At 54.2% G+C, this 19,543-nt stretch overlaps 3 protein-coding genes across 9 annotated transcripts; all 3 read left to right on the forward strand.

Moving 5' to 3' along the window:
• The first annotated feature begins 773 nt into the window (after nt 1–773).
• Nucleotides 774–8,077, forward strand: HORMAD1 (HORMA domain containing 1). Of its 5 annotated transcripts, none has more exons than XM_065857745.2 (14): nt 774–847; nt 1,248–1,371; nt 1,729–1,882; nt 2,197–2,260; nt 2,660–2,696; nt 4,286–4,306; nt 4,399–4,425; nt 5,023–5,090; nt 5,281–5,432; nt 5,510–5,766; nt 5,994–6,057; nt 6,393–6,469; nt 6,816–6,899; nt 7,140–8,077. In XM_065857745.2, the coding sequence occupies exons 2-14, from the start codon at nt 1,339–1,341 to the stop codon at nt 7,218–7,220; spliced, it is 1,119 nt and encodes a 372-aa protein (XP_065713817.1). In that variant the 5' UTR covers nt 774–847; nt 1,248–1,338; the 3' UTR covers nt 7,221–8,077. The 5 variants fall into 5 exon arrangements, with proteins under 5 accessions (XP_065713817.1, XP_065713819.1, XP_071656389.1 ...); XM_065857746.2 differs by having other exon boundaries at nt 799–834; XM_065857747.2 differs by lacking the exon at nt 6,816–6,899.
• A 542-nt stretch (nt 8,078–8,619) lies between these two features.
• On the forward strand, nt 8,620–15,527 carry GOLPH3L (golgi phosphoprotein 3 like). Of its 2 annotated transcripts, XM_071800289.1 has the most exons (6): nt 8,652–8,725; nt 9,016–9,099; nt 9,181–9,360; nt 12,135–12,266; nt 12,368–12,482; nt 13,677–15,527. In XM_071800289.1, the coding sequence occupies exons 3-6, from the start codon at nt 9,184–9,186 to the stop codon at nt 14,102–14,104; spliced, it is 852 nt and encodes a 283-aa protein (XP_071656390.1). In that variant the 5' UTR covers nt 8,652–8,725; nt 9,016–9,099; nt 9,181–9,183; the 3' UTR covers nt 14,105–15,527. The 2 variants fall into 2 exon arrangements, with proteins under 2 accessions (XP_065713823.1, XP_071656390.1); XM_065857751.2 differs by lacking the exon at nt 9,016–9,099 and having other exon boundaries at nt 8,620–8,725.
• A 460-nt stretch (nt 15,528–15,987) lies between these two features.
• ENSA (endosulfine alpha) lies at nt 15,988–18,135 on the forward strand. Of its 2 annotated transcripts, none has more exons than XM_065857754.2 (3): nt 15,988–16,147; nt 16,532–16,657; nt 17,062–18,135. In XM_065857754.2, the coding sequence occupies exons 1-3, from the start codon at nt 16,091–16,093 to the stop codon at nt 17,209–17,211; spliced, it is 333 nt and encodes a 110-aa protein (XP_065713826.1). In that variant the 5' UTR covers nt 15,988–16,090; the 3' UTR covers nt 17,212–18,135. The 2 variants fall into 2 exon arrangements, with proteins under 2 accessions (XP_065713826.1, XP_071656391.1); XM_071800290.1 differs by lacking the exon at nt 15,988–16,147 and adding an exon at nt 16,315–16,357.
• Nucleotides 18,136–19,543: the final 1,408 nt, after the last annotated feature.

A 19,543-nucleotide genomic window follows, 5' to 3' on the forward strand; every position in this document is an offset into this window, starting at 1 on the left:
TTTAGATTGGAAATTTGGGGTGATTTCTCCCCAAAGGGCTGTGGGTGTCGGAACAGCTGCCCAGGGCAGTGCTGGAGTCGCCATCCTGGAGGGGTTGGATACACAGAGATGAGGTTCTCAGGACATGTTCAGTGCCAGGGGTGGGGCAACAGTTGGGCTTGATGAGCTTGAGGGGCTTTTCCAACCAAATTTATCCTATGATTCCGTGATTCCGTGACCACCCCACTGCCGCCAGCCATTTGGGAAGCCACCACTCTCCGTGGGTTCAACTCGAGGCAAGTTTTGGTGATAATGCCACAGAAATTTAACTTGTGGGGTGATGGTTTGAAACTAAAGGAGGGAGATTGAGGCTGGATAGAATGGAATTGTTGTCCTGAGGGTGGTGAGAGCCTGGCCCAGGTTCCCAGAGAGGTGGTGGCTGAACCATCCCTGAGACATCCCAGGCCAGGCTGGATGGGGCTCTGAGCACCCTGAGCTGGTGGAGATGTCCCTGTCATGGCAGGGGGTGGAACTTTAATCATCCCTTCAACACAAACTGTTCTGTAATTCCAAGAAACGCAGCCGCTGTCACCAGTGCTTGGAGTTGCCCTCACACCCGCAGAGCGCGCTGTTGAACCCCCATGCGGAGGTTGAACCTAAACCCGGCTCCCCGGCCGAACCCGCCGCCATTTTGCGGAGGGAGGGGGAAAGGCGGCATGCGCGGCGCTGCGCACGGCCCGCGGCCAAGCCACGCCCCCCGCTTTGCACACGGCCCCTCGCCCTATAAAAGCCGGGGGGGGCCGAGCGGCGCCTGTCAGTGAGGCGGCGCGGCAGGTGGAGGCGTCGTAAGCAGAGGTGTGAGCCTTAGGTGTGTTCCTTGCCTCCTCCTGCGGGGTTTTACCCTCTGTTCTTGCATTGTTGCTTAGTTTATAGGTGCCCTTTGTACACCGAGGAGGCAGGTTGTGCTTTCTAGGGGTGATGGTGCTGGGAAGGGGCTCCTCTGGTTGTGCGTTTCTCTCAGCCACAGAGCGAGAGCAGGCGGGTTTGTGGAGGCTCAGTTCCTGCTCAAACCAGCTTAATAAAGGCGTTTTGCACGTTTTTGGGGCATGGAAATGTTTCATTTATAAAAGGCTTGTGCTGAGGGTTAAAGGCCAGATCAAAACATGGCTCAATGAGAAGAACGGGGGTCTCATTCCCAATACTCAATTTACATTTACACATGCCATTCACACATAATACTATGTATTAGTAATTATTAATCATTACAGAGGGAAACAGCGCCAGCCCGGAGGTGTTTCCCAAAGGTTTTGGCTGGAGGTGACTTCGATGTGAGGACCCTCTGCTTAGGTTTTCTGTGCAATGGCAACGGCTCAGAAGCAGAGGAATTGCGTGGTATGATCTCCTTGCGTGTTTTATCACAGCGTGCTCTTTGAGTTGGAAAAATGGGTGAATTTTAGCCGAAAGAGCGCACCCAGGTGCTCTGTATTTATTCACTTGGAAACGACAGGCTAATTCAATGTCATAACTGTGAATAAAGATGCTTAATAGAAGAAGACTTTGAGCTTTGTGGTCACACACCTGTGTCCTACAAACATCGTAACGCCAAGCATTAGGAATATGTTTAGCTTTATAAATGACAAAACCAATGCTTTTCAATTAAATTAAAATGTTAGGCGGGCGTTGGAGTGGATTTTAGACCGTGCAGGTCTATTGTTGTGCGCAGAGGTTGGTCTTTTCTTTTTCTAACAGAATTTGCAGAGCGCGGTTGTGTTTCCCACCAAGATCTCCACGGAGCAGCAGTCGCTGATGCTGGTGAAGCGGCTCTTGGCCGTGGCCGTGTCCTGCATCACCTACCTCAGGGGGATCTTCCCCGAAAGCGCCTACGGAACCAGATACATGGACGGTAACGCGCTGTTTTCTTTGCAAAATCCATCCTCATAGGGTTGTTAACAGGCGTTTTTTTAAAGCTACTTAGTCTTCTAAATGGTCAAAGCCATTTTCAATGACTAATCAAAACTATGCTAACGCATTCAGTGTTTAATTTTGTTAGATTGCCGTGGTGCTAACTCAGCAATTAAAACTCTACTTACACCTGTTGATAATGTGAATTTTAGCCTGCTTTTGCTATGAACTTTCAGGAGTGAGCTGCGCTTTATTAGGGATGTAATTGCATTTTGTCCTCAGTAAATACGCACACGTCTTTTCTTATTTTTTGAGATGTCTGCGTCAAAATTCTGAGGGAAGACAAGAACTGTCCTGGCTCCACTCAGCTGGTGAAATGGTACGTTCGTTAATCACCGTGCGCCTGTCTAATGCTTCCAGAGCATGGGGGTTCTGAAAGATGAGATATTGGCGTGCAGCTGAAGTATTTATTTACAACCTGATGAATGAATACGTGTGTCAGGTGTTTAAAACGGTAGGTGTACAATTGCGTTAGTTCTTGCTGAAAAACTATTTTCTTATGGATTCTATTCTATTCTGCAAAGAGCTCAGGATGATTTGGTGTTACAAAGTCATTGCTTGTATCATAACTATTACAATAGAGTAACAGAATGTTATTTTCTGTTCTAATCTATTAAGGCTAAATACAAGAATTTCATTTTTGGGACTAATTTGTTGAGTCAGAAGCAAAGCAAACAGAAATTAGCAGTAGATGGATAACATTATTTGATTCTTGCAGGATGTTAGGGTGCTACGACGCCTTGCAGAAGAAATATGTAAGTCTTCCAGTATCATTGAGCTATTTAAAATGCATCAAAACAGAATGGACTGGGTTGGAAAAGCCCTCAGAGATCATCCAGTCCAGCCCTTGGTCCAACTCCAGTCCATTGACCAGATCATGGCACTAAGCGCCATGGCCAATCTCAGTTTAAAAACCTCCAGGGCCGGTGAGTCCAGCACCTCCCTGGGCAGCCATTCCAATGCTGACCACTCTCTCTGCACAGAATTGCTTTCTCATCTCCAGCCTCAATTTAAGTTTAAGCCCCCTTGTCCTATTGCTGACTGCCTGGGAGAAGAGCCCAATCCCCCCTGGCTAGAACTGCCCTTCAGGTCGTTCTAGAGAGTGCTGAGCTCACCTCTAAGCCTCCTCTGCTCCAGACTGAACAAGCCCAGCTCCCCCAGCCTCTCCCCATAGGGCTTGTGTTCCTTCCCCAGTCTTGTTGCTCTTCTCTGGACCCGCTCCAGCACTTCAATCTCTTTCTTGAGCTGAGGGGCCCAGAACTGAACACAACACTCCAGGTGTGGCCTCCCCAATGCAGAGCACAGGGGAAGGATCACTGCCCTTGTCCTGCTGACCACGCTGGTTTGGGTACAGGACAGGACACCATTGGCCTTCTTGGCCACCTGGGCACACTGGTGGCTCCTGTTGAGCTTCCTGTCCGTTAGTCCCCCCAGGTCCCTTTCTGCCTGACTGCTCTCCAGCCACTCTGTGCCAGCCTGGAGCGCTGCAGGGGTTGTTGTGGCCAAAGTGCAGCACCCGGCACTTGGCCTTGTTGAACTTCATCCCATTGGAATCAGCCCATTTCTCCAGTCTATCCAGATCCCTCTGCAGAGCCCTCCTGCCTTCCAGCAGCTCCACACTCCCTCCCAAATTTGCTGATGATGGTCTCAATCCCCTCATCTAAATCACCAATAAAGATGTTAAACAGGACTGGACCCAACCCTGACCCCTGGGGACACCACTAGTGGCTGGTCAGCTGGATGTGGCCCCGTTCACCAGCACTCTCTGTGCCTGGCCCTCCAGCCAGTTCTTAACCCACTTGTCCAAGCCACGTGCTCCCAGCTTTCGCAGGAGTATATTATGGGAGACAGCGTCAAAGGCTCTGCTGGAGTCCAGATAGACCACATCTACAGCTTTCCCCTCATCCACCAGGTGGGTCATAAAAGGAAATCAGGTTGGTCAGACAGGACCTGCCCCTCCTAACCCCATGCTGGCTGGGGCTGATCCCTTGTCCATCCTGAAGGTGCTGGGTGACTGCATTCAGGATGATCTGCTCCATAACCCTGCCAGGCACCGAGGTCAGGCTGACAGGCCTGGAGTTGCCAGGCTCAGCTTTGCAGCCCTTTTTGTGGATTGGTGATTTAAGTCATGTCAAAGCAGTTGGCTACAGCGTGGGATGCACAGGCATTCCAGATATGTTGGGTTTTCCTTCTGTTATTAAGTCCTTTATTAAACAGAAAAGGAGCCAAACACGAAGAGGTTTCTCTTCAAACAGGCCCCAGTTGTCTGGTTTGGTTGGTGAGCAGAGATGAGCTACAAATACATTTAATGTTCTTTTTCTCTCTCTAATTACGCTTCCGCCAGCTGAGGATGATTGTCCTGGCAGTGAGTATCTTGGAGATGGAAGGGACGTGGTTTTAGGGAGATGCTTAGAGGAATGTACACTTCTCACTCTGCTTTTTGTGTTAAAAATACAGGTCTACACTCATCCAGAAGATCCTCAGGTAAATCTGCTGAAATATTTTACCATCTGAACAAGGACGGCAGGGACATAGTGAAGTGTGTATACAGGCAGTAGGGCTTAAACTCGCATTAATGCACTTTAAAATATATATCTTAAAATGCCAGATGTAAGAATTGCTGAGTGGTGAAATGCGTTTGAATGTGTAGTGTCAGGTTGTGCTCAGGCCAAAGTGTCGGTGCAGAGTCAAATCCTGTCGAGACGCGTTGGCCCAACTCTGCGTAACGAGCTGATGGTGCTTTTAATGAAGTTTTAACGAACCGCTGGGGGCCAGCACAGAATCACACAGAATCACAGAATGTCTGTTCCGTGTGCCAAACGTTTTCACAGGGATTGAAACCTCAGTGAATACTCTGAAAACTTCAGCTGATGTTTCGAAATATTTGATCGGGGTGATTCCTGGAAAATTACGGAGGTTTTTGTATGTGATGCCAGTTCCGCCCATGAATCCTGTTAATTGTTCCAGCGTTAGGAAGCTGCGTTCAGTGCGTGTGAGCGGATCGGGCAGGAGTTGGGCTGCTGTTATTGAATTACTAGACAGAATCAGCAGTAGTTTAATAACGACGGGGTTTCCTTGCAGACAATTACAGAATGTTACCACTTCAAGTTCAAGTACACCCACAACGGGCCCCTCCTGGATTTCAGCAGGTGAATTTATTCCGCTCGGTAGCTTTACCCTCCGCTTACACTCTAAAAACTCCTTTTGGTGTTGCCTTTTTAAATTCTGGATCTCCAGAGTCGTTTTATCAACATATATTTTTTTTCAACATGTATTTTTAGCTCAGTGAATCGTGACGCTCGTATTTTTAAAGATGATTCTCACTGTTAAACTTTTTAGTAAGGATAAAAGGGACGATTCCACGATCACGTGTGCGGACACCAAGAAAGCGAGCATCCTGCTCATCCGCAAGATCTACGTGCTGATGCAAAGCCTGAGCCCGCTGCCCAACGACGTCTGCCTGACCATGAAGCTGTTCTATTACGACGAAGGTAGAGCTCCGTAAAACCCGCGCCGACAGAGGGGAACGCGTTTCGCGCCGCCGCGCTGACCGCGTTTCCCCCGGCAGTGACGCCGTCCGATTACCAGCCGCCCGGTTTCAAGGAGGGCGAGTGCGAGGGGATGGCGTTTGAGGGGGAGCCGCTCTACCTGAACGTGGGCGAGGTGCCCACCCCTTTCCACATGCTCAAGGTCAAGGTCACGACCGAGAAACAGCGCATGGAACACGTGGACAAAAGCATCTTAAAGCACGGGGAGAACAGCGTCCCGCTGCGGGAGCTCAGGGCGGATGGGGATGAGCCGGAACACAAGAACCAGGACATGAATGTAAGAGCGCAAACACTTTGTTAGTATCTTTTTACTCTTTATTTTTTTGGTAGTTTAATTAATTGCGTGCTTGCATTAATAACGCTCAGCTGGTCGGTACGCTCCATGTCCAATCACCATTCAGTTTGTTCCGCTGAGGATCCACCTCACAAGCTCTGGCCCCAAGAACCTGAGCGCAAACCCTCTCAGTTATCTGCAGTAAGTGATGAATCCTTTTCTTGATCTAGGAAGATCCCGTCTTGGATAATAAAGCGGAAGAAAGGAATAACATCAATATTTCAGAAGCTCAAGGTAACATCTATGGAGGTTTTTTCAAGTCTCTTGGGCTTGTGCCTCTTTTTTTCCTAATGTTACTAAAAGGAACCCCCAATTTCCTGACGTGGACCACTGTATTCAAATTTACATCCTATTTTCTGCACGTATGCCGCTATGTCTTTATTTCCTATTGTAGCTTCGTTCTGTGAAGCACTTTGTTAACAAATGCGTGGTTTGTGCTGAAATCCCCAGCTTCGTTTCATTTCCATCAGATGTGCTGGATTTAATGGGTTGTGTGTTACGTCCCGTGGAGCCAAGGCTGGGAGTGTGCTGTCAAAAACGTGGTTTATTAGTTTTAACGACTTTTCCAGAGCCAGATTTAACCTGTGAAGAGGACGAAGTGACGAAGGCTGGAGGGAGCCAGGGCCCGTGCGTTTCTAATCCTCAGGTATGAGAACCGCACTGTGCCGTCTTAAGCTTTTACTTGAGCTTTTGTGAGGCTGCTTTTCTATTTGGAGTGATTAATAGGTCGTTAATGGTTTATTAGCAGCATTTTCAGCAGTAAAATGCCTTTACACTTTATTTTCCAGTGTTTTTCTAAAGAAATAGCAAAAGGCTGTGATAGTTTTCACACCGAGCAGATGGTCTGACTGTAATTAAGAGAAATGGGAACCTAATTTCCACGTTTATAAAGCAGCGTAGCTACACGTTCTGCCCAACAGGAGTTTCTCTGCTAATCCCGACAGACCCAAACTGATTTAAAGGTTGATTCAAACTCTTTTCTAATTGTGTAGGTCGATCGTTTGGCGAGTAAGACGTCTGAACTTCATATGTCAGAGAGCAGGACAAGAAGCGGGAAGATATTTCAAACCAGCACTGTTAGTGCCGCTTTTTTCTCTGGTTCCTTTTATTTCTGTTCTTTTTTAAGCCTTTTTTTCTGTTCCAAACAGTGAGTAGAACTCTAACACATTTCACATTGACAGAATGGAGTTGTCACCATTTCTAAAACCCCCGTTAAACTCAACACATTTGGATTCTTAGTGCCAAAAGCACAGAGTTAAGAGCTGAGCGTTGATGTAATTAACACAGATCCCAAATTGTACCCGTTCCGTCCCCAGGTTCATCATTTTGAGCTCTCATCCAGTCAGGATGTGCTGCCGAAAAGGAGGAAGATCAGCGAACCAAAGGAGCAGTTTTAGATCGTTGCTTCACAGTTTGTCTCCACGCGGCGTCGTTTAATGTCACTGTTCATATTTCAAGATCTTTTTTAGGCATCTTTTCTGTTCTATTTGTAGTCAAAATGGGGAGTATTTTAAGGGAAGAAAATCTGTCACGAAAGCCCAGCTGGAGAGATGAGAATTGTCTGTTTGTAGAGGCGGCCGTGCCCGTCGGGAAGGACAGATGGACTGCGGGCAGGACGGACAACACTTCTGTCACAAAGGTGATTCGGGGGGATTTGACTCCCCGCTTACAACTCATTTACATCCTGATGGCGCCCACGTAACCTTCAGTACCCAAACCACGACGTTTCACTGGTAATTTTGGGCTGCATTTCACACCCGAGGGGGACGCAAACCCCCTCGAGTCTTGGTTAAATTCGGTGCTCCGTGCTCGGTTCGGGAGGGAGGTGTTAGTTACCACAATATTGCATTTTGGTTTTGCTGCTGAAAGAGTTTAGAGTGGTTTGATTCTTCACGGTTTGTCCGGACTCAAGTGAAAAACAAGCATTCTTCATACCTTTAATTACATATTTCATGCCAAAAGACAGGAGTTTCTATACAGCTGTGGTGAGACATGCATTTAATTAGAAACGAAGCCATGTCATGGATCTATTATAACGGTGTGAGATTATTTGAAGAAACCTATATGTACTTAAAATGATTGATTGCAGAGGTCAAATGCCACAGTTTTTTTTTTAACAACAAATGTGTTAATTTTTCCTGTCCAACAAATGAACTGAAGCTCTTAGAGCTGCCACTGCCTTTAGGTGGGGGACGGCTGAACGCTTCTTGGCGTTTTTGACGTCAGAATGTCATTTTATCATTCCTCAATTAAAAACAAGGTTAATATGTAGTGTCTGTGTATGTGCTTGACATACGTTTGGAGACTTTAACGGAACGTGGGGGCTCTGGTGGTTCTGGGGCACCAAAATCACCTCAAAACACAAAATGGCGGCACCGGAATCACCTCAGGGCTCAAAATGGCGCCAGAAGCACCTCAGGGCTCAACATGGCGGCCAGGGGGGTGTTGGGATCACCTCATGACGAGAGCTTGAGGTGCTGGAGTGAAGCTGGAGAAGGGAATGGAGCTGGGGGAGAAGGTTTAGATGGGAAATTAGGAACAATTTCTTCCCCAAAGGGCTGTGGGTGTTGGAACAGCTGCCCAGGGCAGTGCTGGAGTCGCCATCCCTGGGGGGTTGGACAGAGATGAGGTTCTCAGGACACGTTCAGTGCCGGGGGGGAGGTTATGGTTGGACTCGAGGGGCTTTTCCAAGGGTTTCTCCACCATCTGTGGGCCGTGTGAGGAAAGGCTCGACAAACCGCGTTTGTGCGGGGAGAAAAAGGAGGAGCAGAAGGAGGAAGAGGAGGAGAAGGAGGCGGAGAGGAGGAGGAGGAAGGGCACAGGGAATCCCGCCCACCGCGGAAGCTTTTCCTCTCCCGGCCCCAAGTTTGATCGCAGGGAAGGAGCGAGGGGAGGTTTTGGGGTAAGATCGGGGAAAACACAAACCCGGGTTTTATTTCTCAGCCCCGAAACTCCGGGGGGTGGGGGGTAGGGGGGGAGCGGCCGTGCTTTTCCCTCCCTTTTTGCCGTTTTTGAATACTTTGGCACAGGGGAAAAGTTGTGAGGTGGTGTTCGTGTGTGGGGTGCGGGTTGGCACCCAGGGCTGCGAACCGGGGGGTGTAAGTTGCTCAAGGGGCTGCAGGGGGTGAGGAAGATGCTCCTTCTTCACCACCACCCCGGGACGCTGCCCGGCGTCCCCTGTCCCGACCCCAGCCTCATCGTGGGGTTCCCTGGACCCGCCATCGCGTCCTTTGCCAACAAACTTGTACAGGGCGAGCCAAAACCCCAGGGTCGAAGGTGCGTGTGTCCCTTGTGTTGCCCCTGGTGTCTCGGTGTCTGCGGTGTCCACGAGCCGTGATTCTCGCCCCTTCGCCGCAGGACATGACGACGCTGACGCGCCGGGGCCGCCGCGCCGAGGCCGCACAGGGCTCGGACAAGAAGCCGGACGCCGAGGACCCTGCGGACAGGGAGCTGAGCGAGGACGACAGCGACGGCTCCAAAGACATGCGGCTCACGCTGATGGAGGAGGTGCTGCTGCTGGGGCTGAAGGACAAGGAGGTGAGAACACGGCCCCGCGGGTTCCAGGAGGCATCGCACGGCTTCCTCTGGAGCCTCTTCGCGAAGCTCGGTGCAAACCGCCTTCGTCTGTAGCTTAAGCTGAGCTGTGGAGGCCACAAACCATGTCCTGACAGCTCTGCCGTGGGGCGGTCGGAGGCAACGGGTACCTTAGAGAACCACTGGATTGGTTTGGATGGAAAAGAGCTTTAAAATCATTGAGTCCAAGCGTTAACCCAGCGCTGGCCCTGAGAACCTCATCTATGTGTATTTAACGCCTCCAGGATGGTGACTCCAGCACTGCCCTGGGCAGCTGTTCCAACACCCACAGCCCTTTGGGGAGAAACCACCCCAAATTTCCAATCTAAACCTCCTTCCCCAGCCCCTTCCCCAGCTCCATTCCCTTCTCTCAACTCACTTCAGCTCCTCAAGCACAACTTGAGGCCGTTTCCTCTGCTCCTGGCGCTTGTTCCTGGGGAGCAGAGCCCGACCCCCCTGGCTCCAAGCTCCTTTTGGGCAGTTCAGAGAGCACAAGCTCTCCCCTCAGCTCCTGTTCTCCACTTTGCTAAGCACGGGTGTGCGAAGCGGCCGGGGCACTTCTGGGCATGAAGATGGCACAAAAGAACCTTAAACCTGGGGATTTTAGCTCTGGTTTTTTAGCGCCCTTCCGGGCAGCCTGCGGAAAAGAGACGCTGCGGGTGTCAAAGCTGAGGTTGATGGGCCACCTGCTCCTCACCTGCTCCTGTGGGCTGAAATGAACCCCTGGGGAGGGACCCGAACTGTTCTGTTGTATTTAATGTCTCGCAGGGCCCTGCTGCCGCTCGGCTCCCGGCAGACCCGGCCGTGCGAGCGCCGGAGCTCGTGCTGCCCGGTGACGAAGCCAGGGCAGCTCTGAGCCAGGCCGGAAGCAGCAGGAGACGTTCTCTTTGCGGAACATCACGCACGTAACTCCGGAGCAAATATTTGAGAGCGGACGGCGCGGTTTGCTCCCCTCCGCGCTGGCTTTGGTGTCCTCGCCTTGGGTAACGCATTCCTGGGAACGGCCCCGCAGCCTCCAGGAGCCCAGGAGCGCACAATACGGGGAAAATCAAACACTTTTCACACTTTATTTATTCTTTCCCGCCCTGCTCTGCCGCATTCCTCCGTCCCAGCGGGCAGGACAAGGGCAGCGCTCCCAGCCCTTGGGTTCCCCAGCGCTCGTGCTTGGGTGGTTGGAAGAAACCACGACAATTTTCACCAAATCCGATGAGCTCGCAGCGTATTTCCATTATTTTAACTTCTGATCTAGCAGGACGTGGCTGCAAACCACATTTCAAACCGGCCTGGCTCCAGAAGTTACAGTTAACCCAGCAGCTTTTGATTCCTTTATTTCAGACCCTTTATCATTTTAGTCCCAGCCCGGTGAATGGAAACGTGCGTTCGCCTCCACGCCCTTTTCTGGAGGACTTGTTCCTAAAGGGTTTATGCAAAACAAAAGCAGCGTGGAGCTCGGCAGGGCAGGGATGAAAGGTTCCTTTGTCTTTCTTCACAAGGAAACGAAGAAAGCAAATAAAGATCTATATTTCATTTACGGTTCTCTGCGCTGCGCAAGCCGAGCAACCCGGTGTCCATATGCGCCGGATAAACACGCGCTGGGGGTAAGATTTTGCCTATGGGGACTGTAAAATGTTCCGCGCAGGAGCGCTGTGTGTTCTCAGCTGTTGTTTTCCCTTTGGAAGAGGTTTAAGTTGTTTCACTGGTGGCTTTTAAACCTTCAGTTTCTGTCCTCTTGGCTGGTGAGCCCTCTCATCCTCTTCCTACCCCATCTCCTCCTCCCCGGACTGAAAAACCAAGGGACAAGTGATAGGACCGGAGGAAATGGCCTGAAGTTGCACCGGGGAGGTTGAGGTTGTTAATTTGGGGTGATTTCTCCCCAAAGGGCTGTGGGTGTTGGAACAGCTGCCCAGGGCAGTGCTGGAGTCGCCATCCTGGAGGGGTTGAACACACAGATGAGGTTCTCAGGGACATGGGGTGGATTAACGCTTGGACCCCATTATTTTAAAGCTCTTTTCCAACCCTGCGGTTCCCTGTTTGCAGCCCCCCCGCAGCAGCCGTGTCCCCCCGCTGTCCCCTCAATGTCCCAGGACTTTGCCCAGGAAAAGGAGCTGTTTTTTCCTCATTCTCGCTCTGATTTTTTACGGCGGGGCTGGGCGGCTGTGGGTGCAGCAGGACGGGCACGGCCCCATTTGCGCAATGGTACAGGGAGGGGTTGGTCGGAGCTGCCGGCCACTGCTCACCTGGCCAGGAAGATCCTTTTGCTCCTTTTCCAGAGCCCAGTGTGGGGACACAGAGACGTGAGGGGGCTGGAAAGGCCGGGAGAGCTGGGGCTGCTCAGCTGGAGCAGAGGAGCTGAGAGGGACCCGATGATGTGATCGATATCTCAGGGTGGGCGGCAGAGGATGCACCGGATTGTTCGGTGCTGCAGCGACAGGACGAGGGGCAACGGGCACAGACTGGGACACGGGGATTTCCACCCGAACACGAGGAGGAACTTGGAGCAGCTGCCCAGAGCGGTTTGGAGTCTCCTTCTCTGGGGACATTCAAACCGCATGGATGTGACCCTGTGCCACCCACTCTGGTGACCCTGTGCCACCCGCTCTGGTGACCCTGGGCTGGGGATCTCCAGAGGTCCCTCCAACCCCAACCAGGCTGGGGTTCTGTCACCAGGGTTTGGGGACTCAGCAGAGCTCCTCTCCTCATCTTTCTTCACCCCTTTCTGTCCATCCTGTCCCTCCCAGGGCTACACGTCCTTCTGGAACGACTGCATCTCCTCGGGCCTGCGCGGGGGGATCCTCATCGAGCTGGCCCTGCGCGGCCGCATCTGCCTGGAGCCGCTGTCCCTGAGGAAGAAGAGGCTGCTGGAGAGGAAGGTGACGCTGGCTGAGGAGCTGGTGGCTCCCAGAGGCTCTGGGGTTGGTGCCATCCCCTCGCTCCTGCTTGACGCCGTGTTTTCTGCTTTTGTCCCTTCCAGGTGCTCTTGAAGTCGGACGCGCCGACCGGCGACGTCTTGCTGGACGAGACCCTGCGGCACATCAAGGCCACGGAGCCGGCGGAGACGGTGCAGACCTGGATCGAGCTGCTGACGGGTACGGGCCGGGGAGAGACGCCATCTCAGGGCTCCGGCCCTGCTGCCTGTCCCCATGGCCACAGAGTCACAGATGGTTTGGGTTGAAGGGGCGTTTAAAGCTCCCCCAGTCCCCCTGCCATGACAGGGACATCTCCACCAGCTCAGGGTGCTCAGAGCCCGTCCAGCCTGGCCTGGGATGTCTCCAGGGATGGTTCAGCCACCACCTCTCTGGGTACCTGGGCCAGGCTCTCACCACCCTCAGGGCAACAATTTCCTTGCATCCAGCCTGAATCTTTTAATTTAAAACCATTACCCCTTGTCCAGTCACCCACACAAAAGTCTGTCCCTATCTTTTAAGTCCAGAAAGGCCACACTAAGGTCTCCCTGGAGCTTCTCTTCCCCAGCTGAACATCCCAACTCTTCCAGCAGAGCCGTCGCATCCTCAGTCACTTCCATGTCCCTCCTCTGTCCCCTTGCTGGCGATGGGCAGAACACCAGCAGCAGGAGGTGGCTCAGTGTGGGGACAAGGGACAGTTTTCTGTTTTATTTTTCCTGCTGGAAGCTCATGGGAAGACTCAGACCTTGCTCCCCATTGCCTCTTCTATTTCATGATGAGTCTTCACCGAGTCTGGGGTCCAAAGTCCTGGGAGGAAGGAGGTTCCCAAAGGGATGTGCCCTGGGCTGTGGGTCAGAGTCCGGCCAAGGGACAGAAGTGGCTCCTGCAGCGGGGACAAGCGCTGGCACTGGGCTGGGAGCAGCCTGGGCACTGGGCTGGGCTGGTGGCGCCGAGTTAAACGGGGCCTGGTGTTGGTGACAGCGGATGAACGTGAGCCAAGGTGGCCACCAGCACCCTGATTGCACCAACACCGTGTGGCCAGCGGGACCATGGCAGCGGGGTTCAACATGGCAGCCCCAGGGGTGTTGGGATCACCTCACGACAAGAAAGAGCTTGAGGAGCTGGAGCGAGTTGAGAGAAGGGAACGGAGCTGGGGAAGGGGCTGGAGAAGGAGGTTGAGGTTGGAAATTTGGGGTGATTTCTCCCCAAAGGGCTGTGGGTGTTGGAACAGCTGCCCAGGGCAGTGCTGGAGTCGCCATCCCTGGGGGGGTTGAAACGCACAGATGAGGTTCTCAGGGACATGGGTGGGTTAATGGCTGATCTTGAGGGGCTTTTCCAACCCAAAACGACCCAATTATTCACCGATTCTCCCCACAGGAGAGACCTGGAACCCCTTCAAGCTGCAGTACCAGCTGCGCAACGTCCGCGAGCGCATCGCCAAGGCGCTGGTGGAGAAAGGCATCCTGACCACCGAGAAGCAGAACTTCCTGCTGTTCGACATGACCACCCACCCCGTCAGCAACGCCACCGAGAAGCAGCGCCTGGTCAGGAGGCTCCAGGAGAGCGTCCTGGAGCGCTGGGTGAACGAGCCGCGCCGCATGGACCGGCGGACGCTGGCGCTGCTGGTGCTCGCCCACTCCTCCGACGTCCTGGAGAACATTTTCGCCAGCTTGGCCGACGACAAGTACGACGTGGCCATGAACAGGACCAGGGACCTTCTGGATGCCGACCCCGAGGTGGAAGCCGCCAAAGCCGGTGGTGCCGAGATGATCTGGGCCGTCCTGGCGGCTTTCAATAAGTCCTAAAAAAGCCGCCGAGCCCACAAAACGAAGAATTTTGGGGATGTTTGGGGATGGATTTCCCGCAGCTCAGCGCGGGGGGCCCAGCTGGTGGGGTGGGAACCGAGTGGCAGAAATGGACCAAATTGGGTCAGAAATGGGGCTGCGGAGCCGCCTGGTTGTCCCCATGGGTCCCACTCGCGGGTCTTAGCTTTGAGCCGCTCGGGTGGTGCAGGTGACGGGTCGGTCCTGGGGTGGGGGACAGGTTTGGGGGTGTCCAGTGACACTGGGTGACACTGGGATTGTGTCACCTTCGAGGAGCAGCTCTGCAAAGCCTGTAGAGCCCTGTCTTGGACTGTGTCCCCTCCCAGGGCACTGTCACCCCCGGCTATGTCCCCCAGGGCTGTGTCACCCCAGCCTGTGTCCCCAGGGCACTGTCACTGCCAGGGCTGTGTTACCCCAGCTGTGTCCCCAGGGCACTGTCACCCCCAGACTGTGTCCCTAGGGCATTGTCACCCCAGCCTGTGTCCCCAGGGCACTGTCACCCCCGGCTATGTCCCCTGGGCTGTGTCACCCCCAGCTGTGTCCCCAGGGCACTGTCACCCCCGGCTATGTCCCCTGGGCTGTGTCACCCCAGCCTGTGTCCCCAGGGCACTGTCACCCCCGGCTATGTCCCCTGGGCTGTGTCACCCCCAGCTGTGTCCCCAGGGCACTGTCACCCCCAGACTGTATCCCCAGGGCACTGTCACCCCCAGCCTGTGTGCCCCAGGGCTGTGTCACCCCTGGCTGTGTCCCCCTGGGCTGTGTCACCCCCAGCTGTGTCCCCAGGGCACTGTCACCCCCGGCTGTGTCCCCCAGGGCTGTGTCACCCCAGCCTGTGTCCCCAGGGCACTGTCACCCCCAGGGCTGTGTCACTCCAGCCTGTGTCCCCAGGGCACTGTCATCCCCAGACTGTGTCCCCAGGGCATTGTCACCCCCAGACTGTGTCCCCAGGGCTGTGTCACCCCAGCCTGTGTCCCCAGGGCACTGTCACCCCCGGCTATGTCCCCTGGGCTGTGTCACCCCCAGCTGTGTCCCCAGGGCACTGTCAGCCCCAGACTGTGTCCCCAGGGCATTGTCACCCCCGGCTGTGTCCCCCAGGGCTGTGTCACCCACAGCTGTGTGCCCCAGGGCACTGTCACCCCAGGCTATGTCCCCAGGGCTGTGTCCCCAGGGCACCGTCACCCCTGGCTGTGTCCCCCTGGGCTGTGTCACCCACAGCTGTGTCCCCAGGGCTCTGTCCCTCCCCGGGCCGTGCCCTGTCACACTCTAGTAAGAGGCAAAATTTAACTGTGACTTTATATATATATCTATATTTTTAATTATTCCCCCACCGCTTTAATCATTTTGATGTATTTTTCTGTATTTTAACGTATTTCTCGGTATTTAAACCTATTTCTCTGTATTTAAACCTGTTTCTCTGGGTGTCTAAATCCGCCGTCTGAATCCAGCCCCCCCATCGAATGGCGGGGTTTGCACTTTGGGGGTGTCCCCTGTGCCCCCAGAGGTGCTGGTGGCGCTTGTGTCACCGAGACTCACCTGTGTCGTCAGCCTGGGGGTGGCCCCAGCCGCTGCCCCCCGCCCCGCACGCAGTGACGTGCCCCGTGGTGTCACCACCTGTCCCCTCCCTGCGTGCCCCGGGACCGGGGGACACTTGTGGGGTCCCCGGGGTGTCCCCGGGGGTGTCCGGTCCCGCTCCCGCACCGGGCGGGGTCAGGGGCGCTGCAGCCCCGCCCTTCGCTCCGCCCACATTGCGCTGCCTCACTTCCCATTGGTGGGTCCAACTCCCCCCACCCCTCGGCGGGCGCTGATTGGTCATGTGTGACGTCACCGCGACCGCCTCCCTGTGCCTATTGGACAGTGCGCCTGTCCGTCAGGCTGCTGAGGCGTTAGGGGGCGGCGGTGGCCATTTTGGAGCGGAGAGCGGGGCCGGGCGGAGCGGAGGGAGCGCGGAGGCTCCCGCCAACCCCCGCCATGGCGGCCCCTCTCGGTACCGGCGCCCGCGCGGAGGAGACAGGCCAGGAGAAACAGGTGAGGAACCCGGGGTCGGGCTCGGGCCGCTCCCATTGGTTGGGCTACACGTCGCTCTTCACAACCCTGTTCGCGGATTGGTTGCGTCTGTTGTCCTTCTGATGAAGGCTGATCTCTCATTGGCTCTGGGGCTGGTGTGGGTTGGATTTCCGGGAGGACTGGTGGGATAGCTGCATCTCCATGGCGGCGTGGGGGGGCTTGCGGGACGCGGTGGGACGGGGTTACCGGGGTGGGGGTCACCGGGACGGGGCTGGGGGGCCCTGGGGAAGCGCTGGGGTGGGCGCAGGTCCAGGTACCGTTTCCCCAGGTATTTGGGGTAAAAATCTGTGGGTTTGGGGCGGGCAGCAGTTTCTAATAATAATTAATTTTGATAATAATTGCCAGGACACGCCGGAGAAGGAGCCCGTGCCCCCCGAGCGGGCGGAGGAGGCGAAGCTCAAAGCCAAATACCCCAACCTGGGCCAGAAACCCGGCGGCTCCGATTTCCTCATGAAGAGGCTGCAGAAAGGGGTAAATTAGCGATTTATTTCCTCACTGAAAAGCTGCAGAAAGGGGGAAATTAGCAATTAATTTTAACAGCTGCAGCTTGTCTGTGTCCTCATGACCCCCAAATCCTCCAGCCCCAAAATGCCTCTTGAACCCCTGGGCCGGGCTCTTTTCAGGCCAAACCCCCAAAAGTGGGGTTTTTTGGGTGGTTTTACTTGGTGGATCCCACCCCAAAATTTGGGGTTCGAGGTGACACGAGGGGGTAAATCCCGTGGGGTTTGTCAGGACGTCGAGATCATAAAGTCATCAAACTGTAGCACAGCTTGGGTTGGCAAAGAGTTTTTACAATGAGTCCAATCATAACCCAACGCTGACGCTAAACCTCATCTCCGCATGCAAGATAACCCCAAATTCCTCTTTTTTCCCAGCAAAAATACTTCGATTCCGGCGACTACAACATGGCCAAGGCCAAGATGAAGAACAAGCAGCTCCCGAGCGTGACGGGCGACCACATCCCCACCCCGCAGGACCTGCCGCAGCGGAAATCCTCCCTCGTCACCAGCAAACTGGCTGGGTAGCCCGCGCCGCCGTCCTTTGCTCCTATTTTATTTCACTTGCTGGCTAAACAGATTGAACTTCACTGCACCCGGGGCCGGGAGCGCCGCGATCCACGTAACTATTTGAGTTTTGGCAGCGAGCGAGGGGCGGATTTGCTCGGGATGTTCCTCCCGGCGCGCCCGTTAATTATTGGAACCTCGTTAGCGGCGCCGCGGGGAGGAGGGGACAGCGCGGGGGACACCGGGATGAGTTTTTGGTGGGTGAAGAGGTGCGACTGGGGGTTTAGCGGTGAGAATACAAACGTGGGGCGCGACGTGCGGCTCTGGGGACACTTTAGTGGTGACAAAACCTTCGTGACAGCGTCAGGCGCCCCCACCTTCGACTCATTTATTGTTATTTTTGCTTCCTTTATTCTTTGGCATTTTCATCACTCCAGGCCTGAACATAATAGTTAAAACCCCCCAAAATTTGAGCCTGGCCTTGCTAAACCGCCCATTTTTTAAGGCAAAACTAAGTCGCGTGGGTGAGTGGAATGCGTGGCTCTGGGGACACTTTATTGTCCCCACGGTGGTGACAAAACCTTCGTGACAGCGTCAGGCACCCCCACCTTCGACTCATTTATTGTTATTTTTGCCTCCTTTATTCTTCAGCATTTACATCATTCCAGGCCTGAACATAATAGTTAAAACCCCCCAAAATTTAAGCCCGGCCTTGCTAAACCGCCCAGTTTTTAAGGCAAAACCAAGTCGCGTGGGTAAGTGGATATTTTTGGGTCTTTTCCCCTTTTCCCCCGCTCCCCCTCAGGATTTGCATCAGGGAAACTGAGGCAGGTTGTGGGTGTCATTGTCCCCACGAGCGTCCCCTCCGCCCCCGGCCTTGTGCCGTCTGTAAATAGCTCCGGATCAGATCTATAAAAATATAGCTCTAATTTTTTTACATGTTCATCTCTCTCCTCCAGCGCTCTTTGCCTTTGTTGATTGTTGGTGAGGACACGGTGACGAACACAAACAGGCGTTGCTGGGAGGGGTGGGAATGACTTTTGAACCACATTTGATTTCCTCCCTCCCCGTTTTCCGGAAATACCAAAGACGTCTTTGCGGGGGGGGGGGGGGGAAGCGATGGTGACGCTTCCGCGGCGCCGTGTTATTTCCCTTTGTTGGGGGGGGTTACGCTTTAAATAAACCCAGGACGGTGGGGCTGCCCCCAAAATGTGGGGCTGAGGGGGGTACCTGGGGCTCCGGGGTGTTTATTGGGGTGTGTCAGGTGTTTATTGGGGTGTGTTTTGGGGACTATAGGGTGTTTTAGGGGGGTTGGGGTGTTTCTTTGGGGGTGTGAGATGTTTGGGGTGTGTTGGGGGGTGAGAGGTGTTTTTGGGGGGTTGGGTTTTTTTGGGGGGTGTGGGGTGATTTTGTCAGTCTGGGGTGTTTTGGGGGGATTCGGGGTGTTTTGGGGAGTCTGGGGTGTTTTAGGGGGTTGGGGTGTTTCTTTGGGGTGTGAGATGTTTGGGGTGTTTTGGGGGGGTTAGAGGTGTTTTTGGGGGGTTGGATGTTTTTTGGGGGGAGTCTGGGGTGTTTTTGGGGAGGTGTGGGGTGTTTGGGGGTGTGAGATGTTTTGGGGATAGTTTGGGGGGACTCTGGGGTGGGTTTTTTTGGGGTGTTTTGGCGATTTGGGGTGTTTCTTTGGGGGGTCTGGGGTATTTTTTGGGGGCCATTGGGTGTTTGGGGACCATCCCCCAGGCCACGTGTGGATTTTGGGGGGGGACACACACGTAGGGTTTTACCCTTTTACCCTCAAAACAACCCCCCTCTTCCCATCTCCGTCCCCATCCCGGTGGCTTTTCACCCCCATGATGTCACCGTTGTCCTGCTGACGATGTCACTGCGCAAACGAACCCCTCAAAGCTTCTTTTGGGGAGGGGGGAGCACGTGTGTGTTTCTCAGGGACGCGCTGTCCCAGCGCCGCGCCAAGAATGCGCCGCGTTTGTTTGTGCCGCAGCAAACCCAGCCCAGGAATGTGCTGTCCTGGCAGCACACAAAGGGGTTTTTTTGTAGCGGGGGGAGTTTCTGTTTCTTGCAAAATTTGGGGCCGTGCCCGGTGCTCGGCGCAGCTTGGTGCTCGGCGCAGCTTCCTGCTCGGCGGGGACACCGGGGTTTGCTGCGGTTTCTGTCCCCAAAGCTGGCGTGGCAGCTCCTGTGTCCTCGCTGTGCCCTGCAGGGAATCGGAGTCGTTGGGGTTGGAAAAGAGCTTTAAAATCGAGTTTAGCTGGTAGTACCAGCACTAAATGTGGCTCTGAGAACCTCATCTGTGTGTATCCAACCCCCCAGGGATGGCGACCCCAGCACTGCCCTGGGC

This window comes from Patagioenas fasciata, chromosome 30, assembly GCF_037038585.1.
Source record: "Patagioenas fasciata isolate bPatFas1 chromosome 30, bPatFas1.hap1, whole genome shotgun sequence".
In the NCBI taxonomy this organism is placed as follows: Eukaryota; Metazoa; Chordata; class Aves; order Columbiformes; family Columbidae; genus Patagioenas; species Patagioenas fasciata.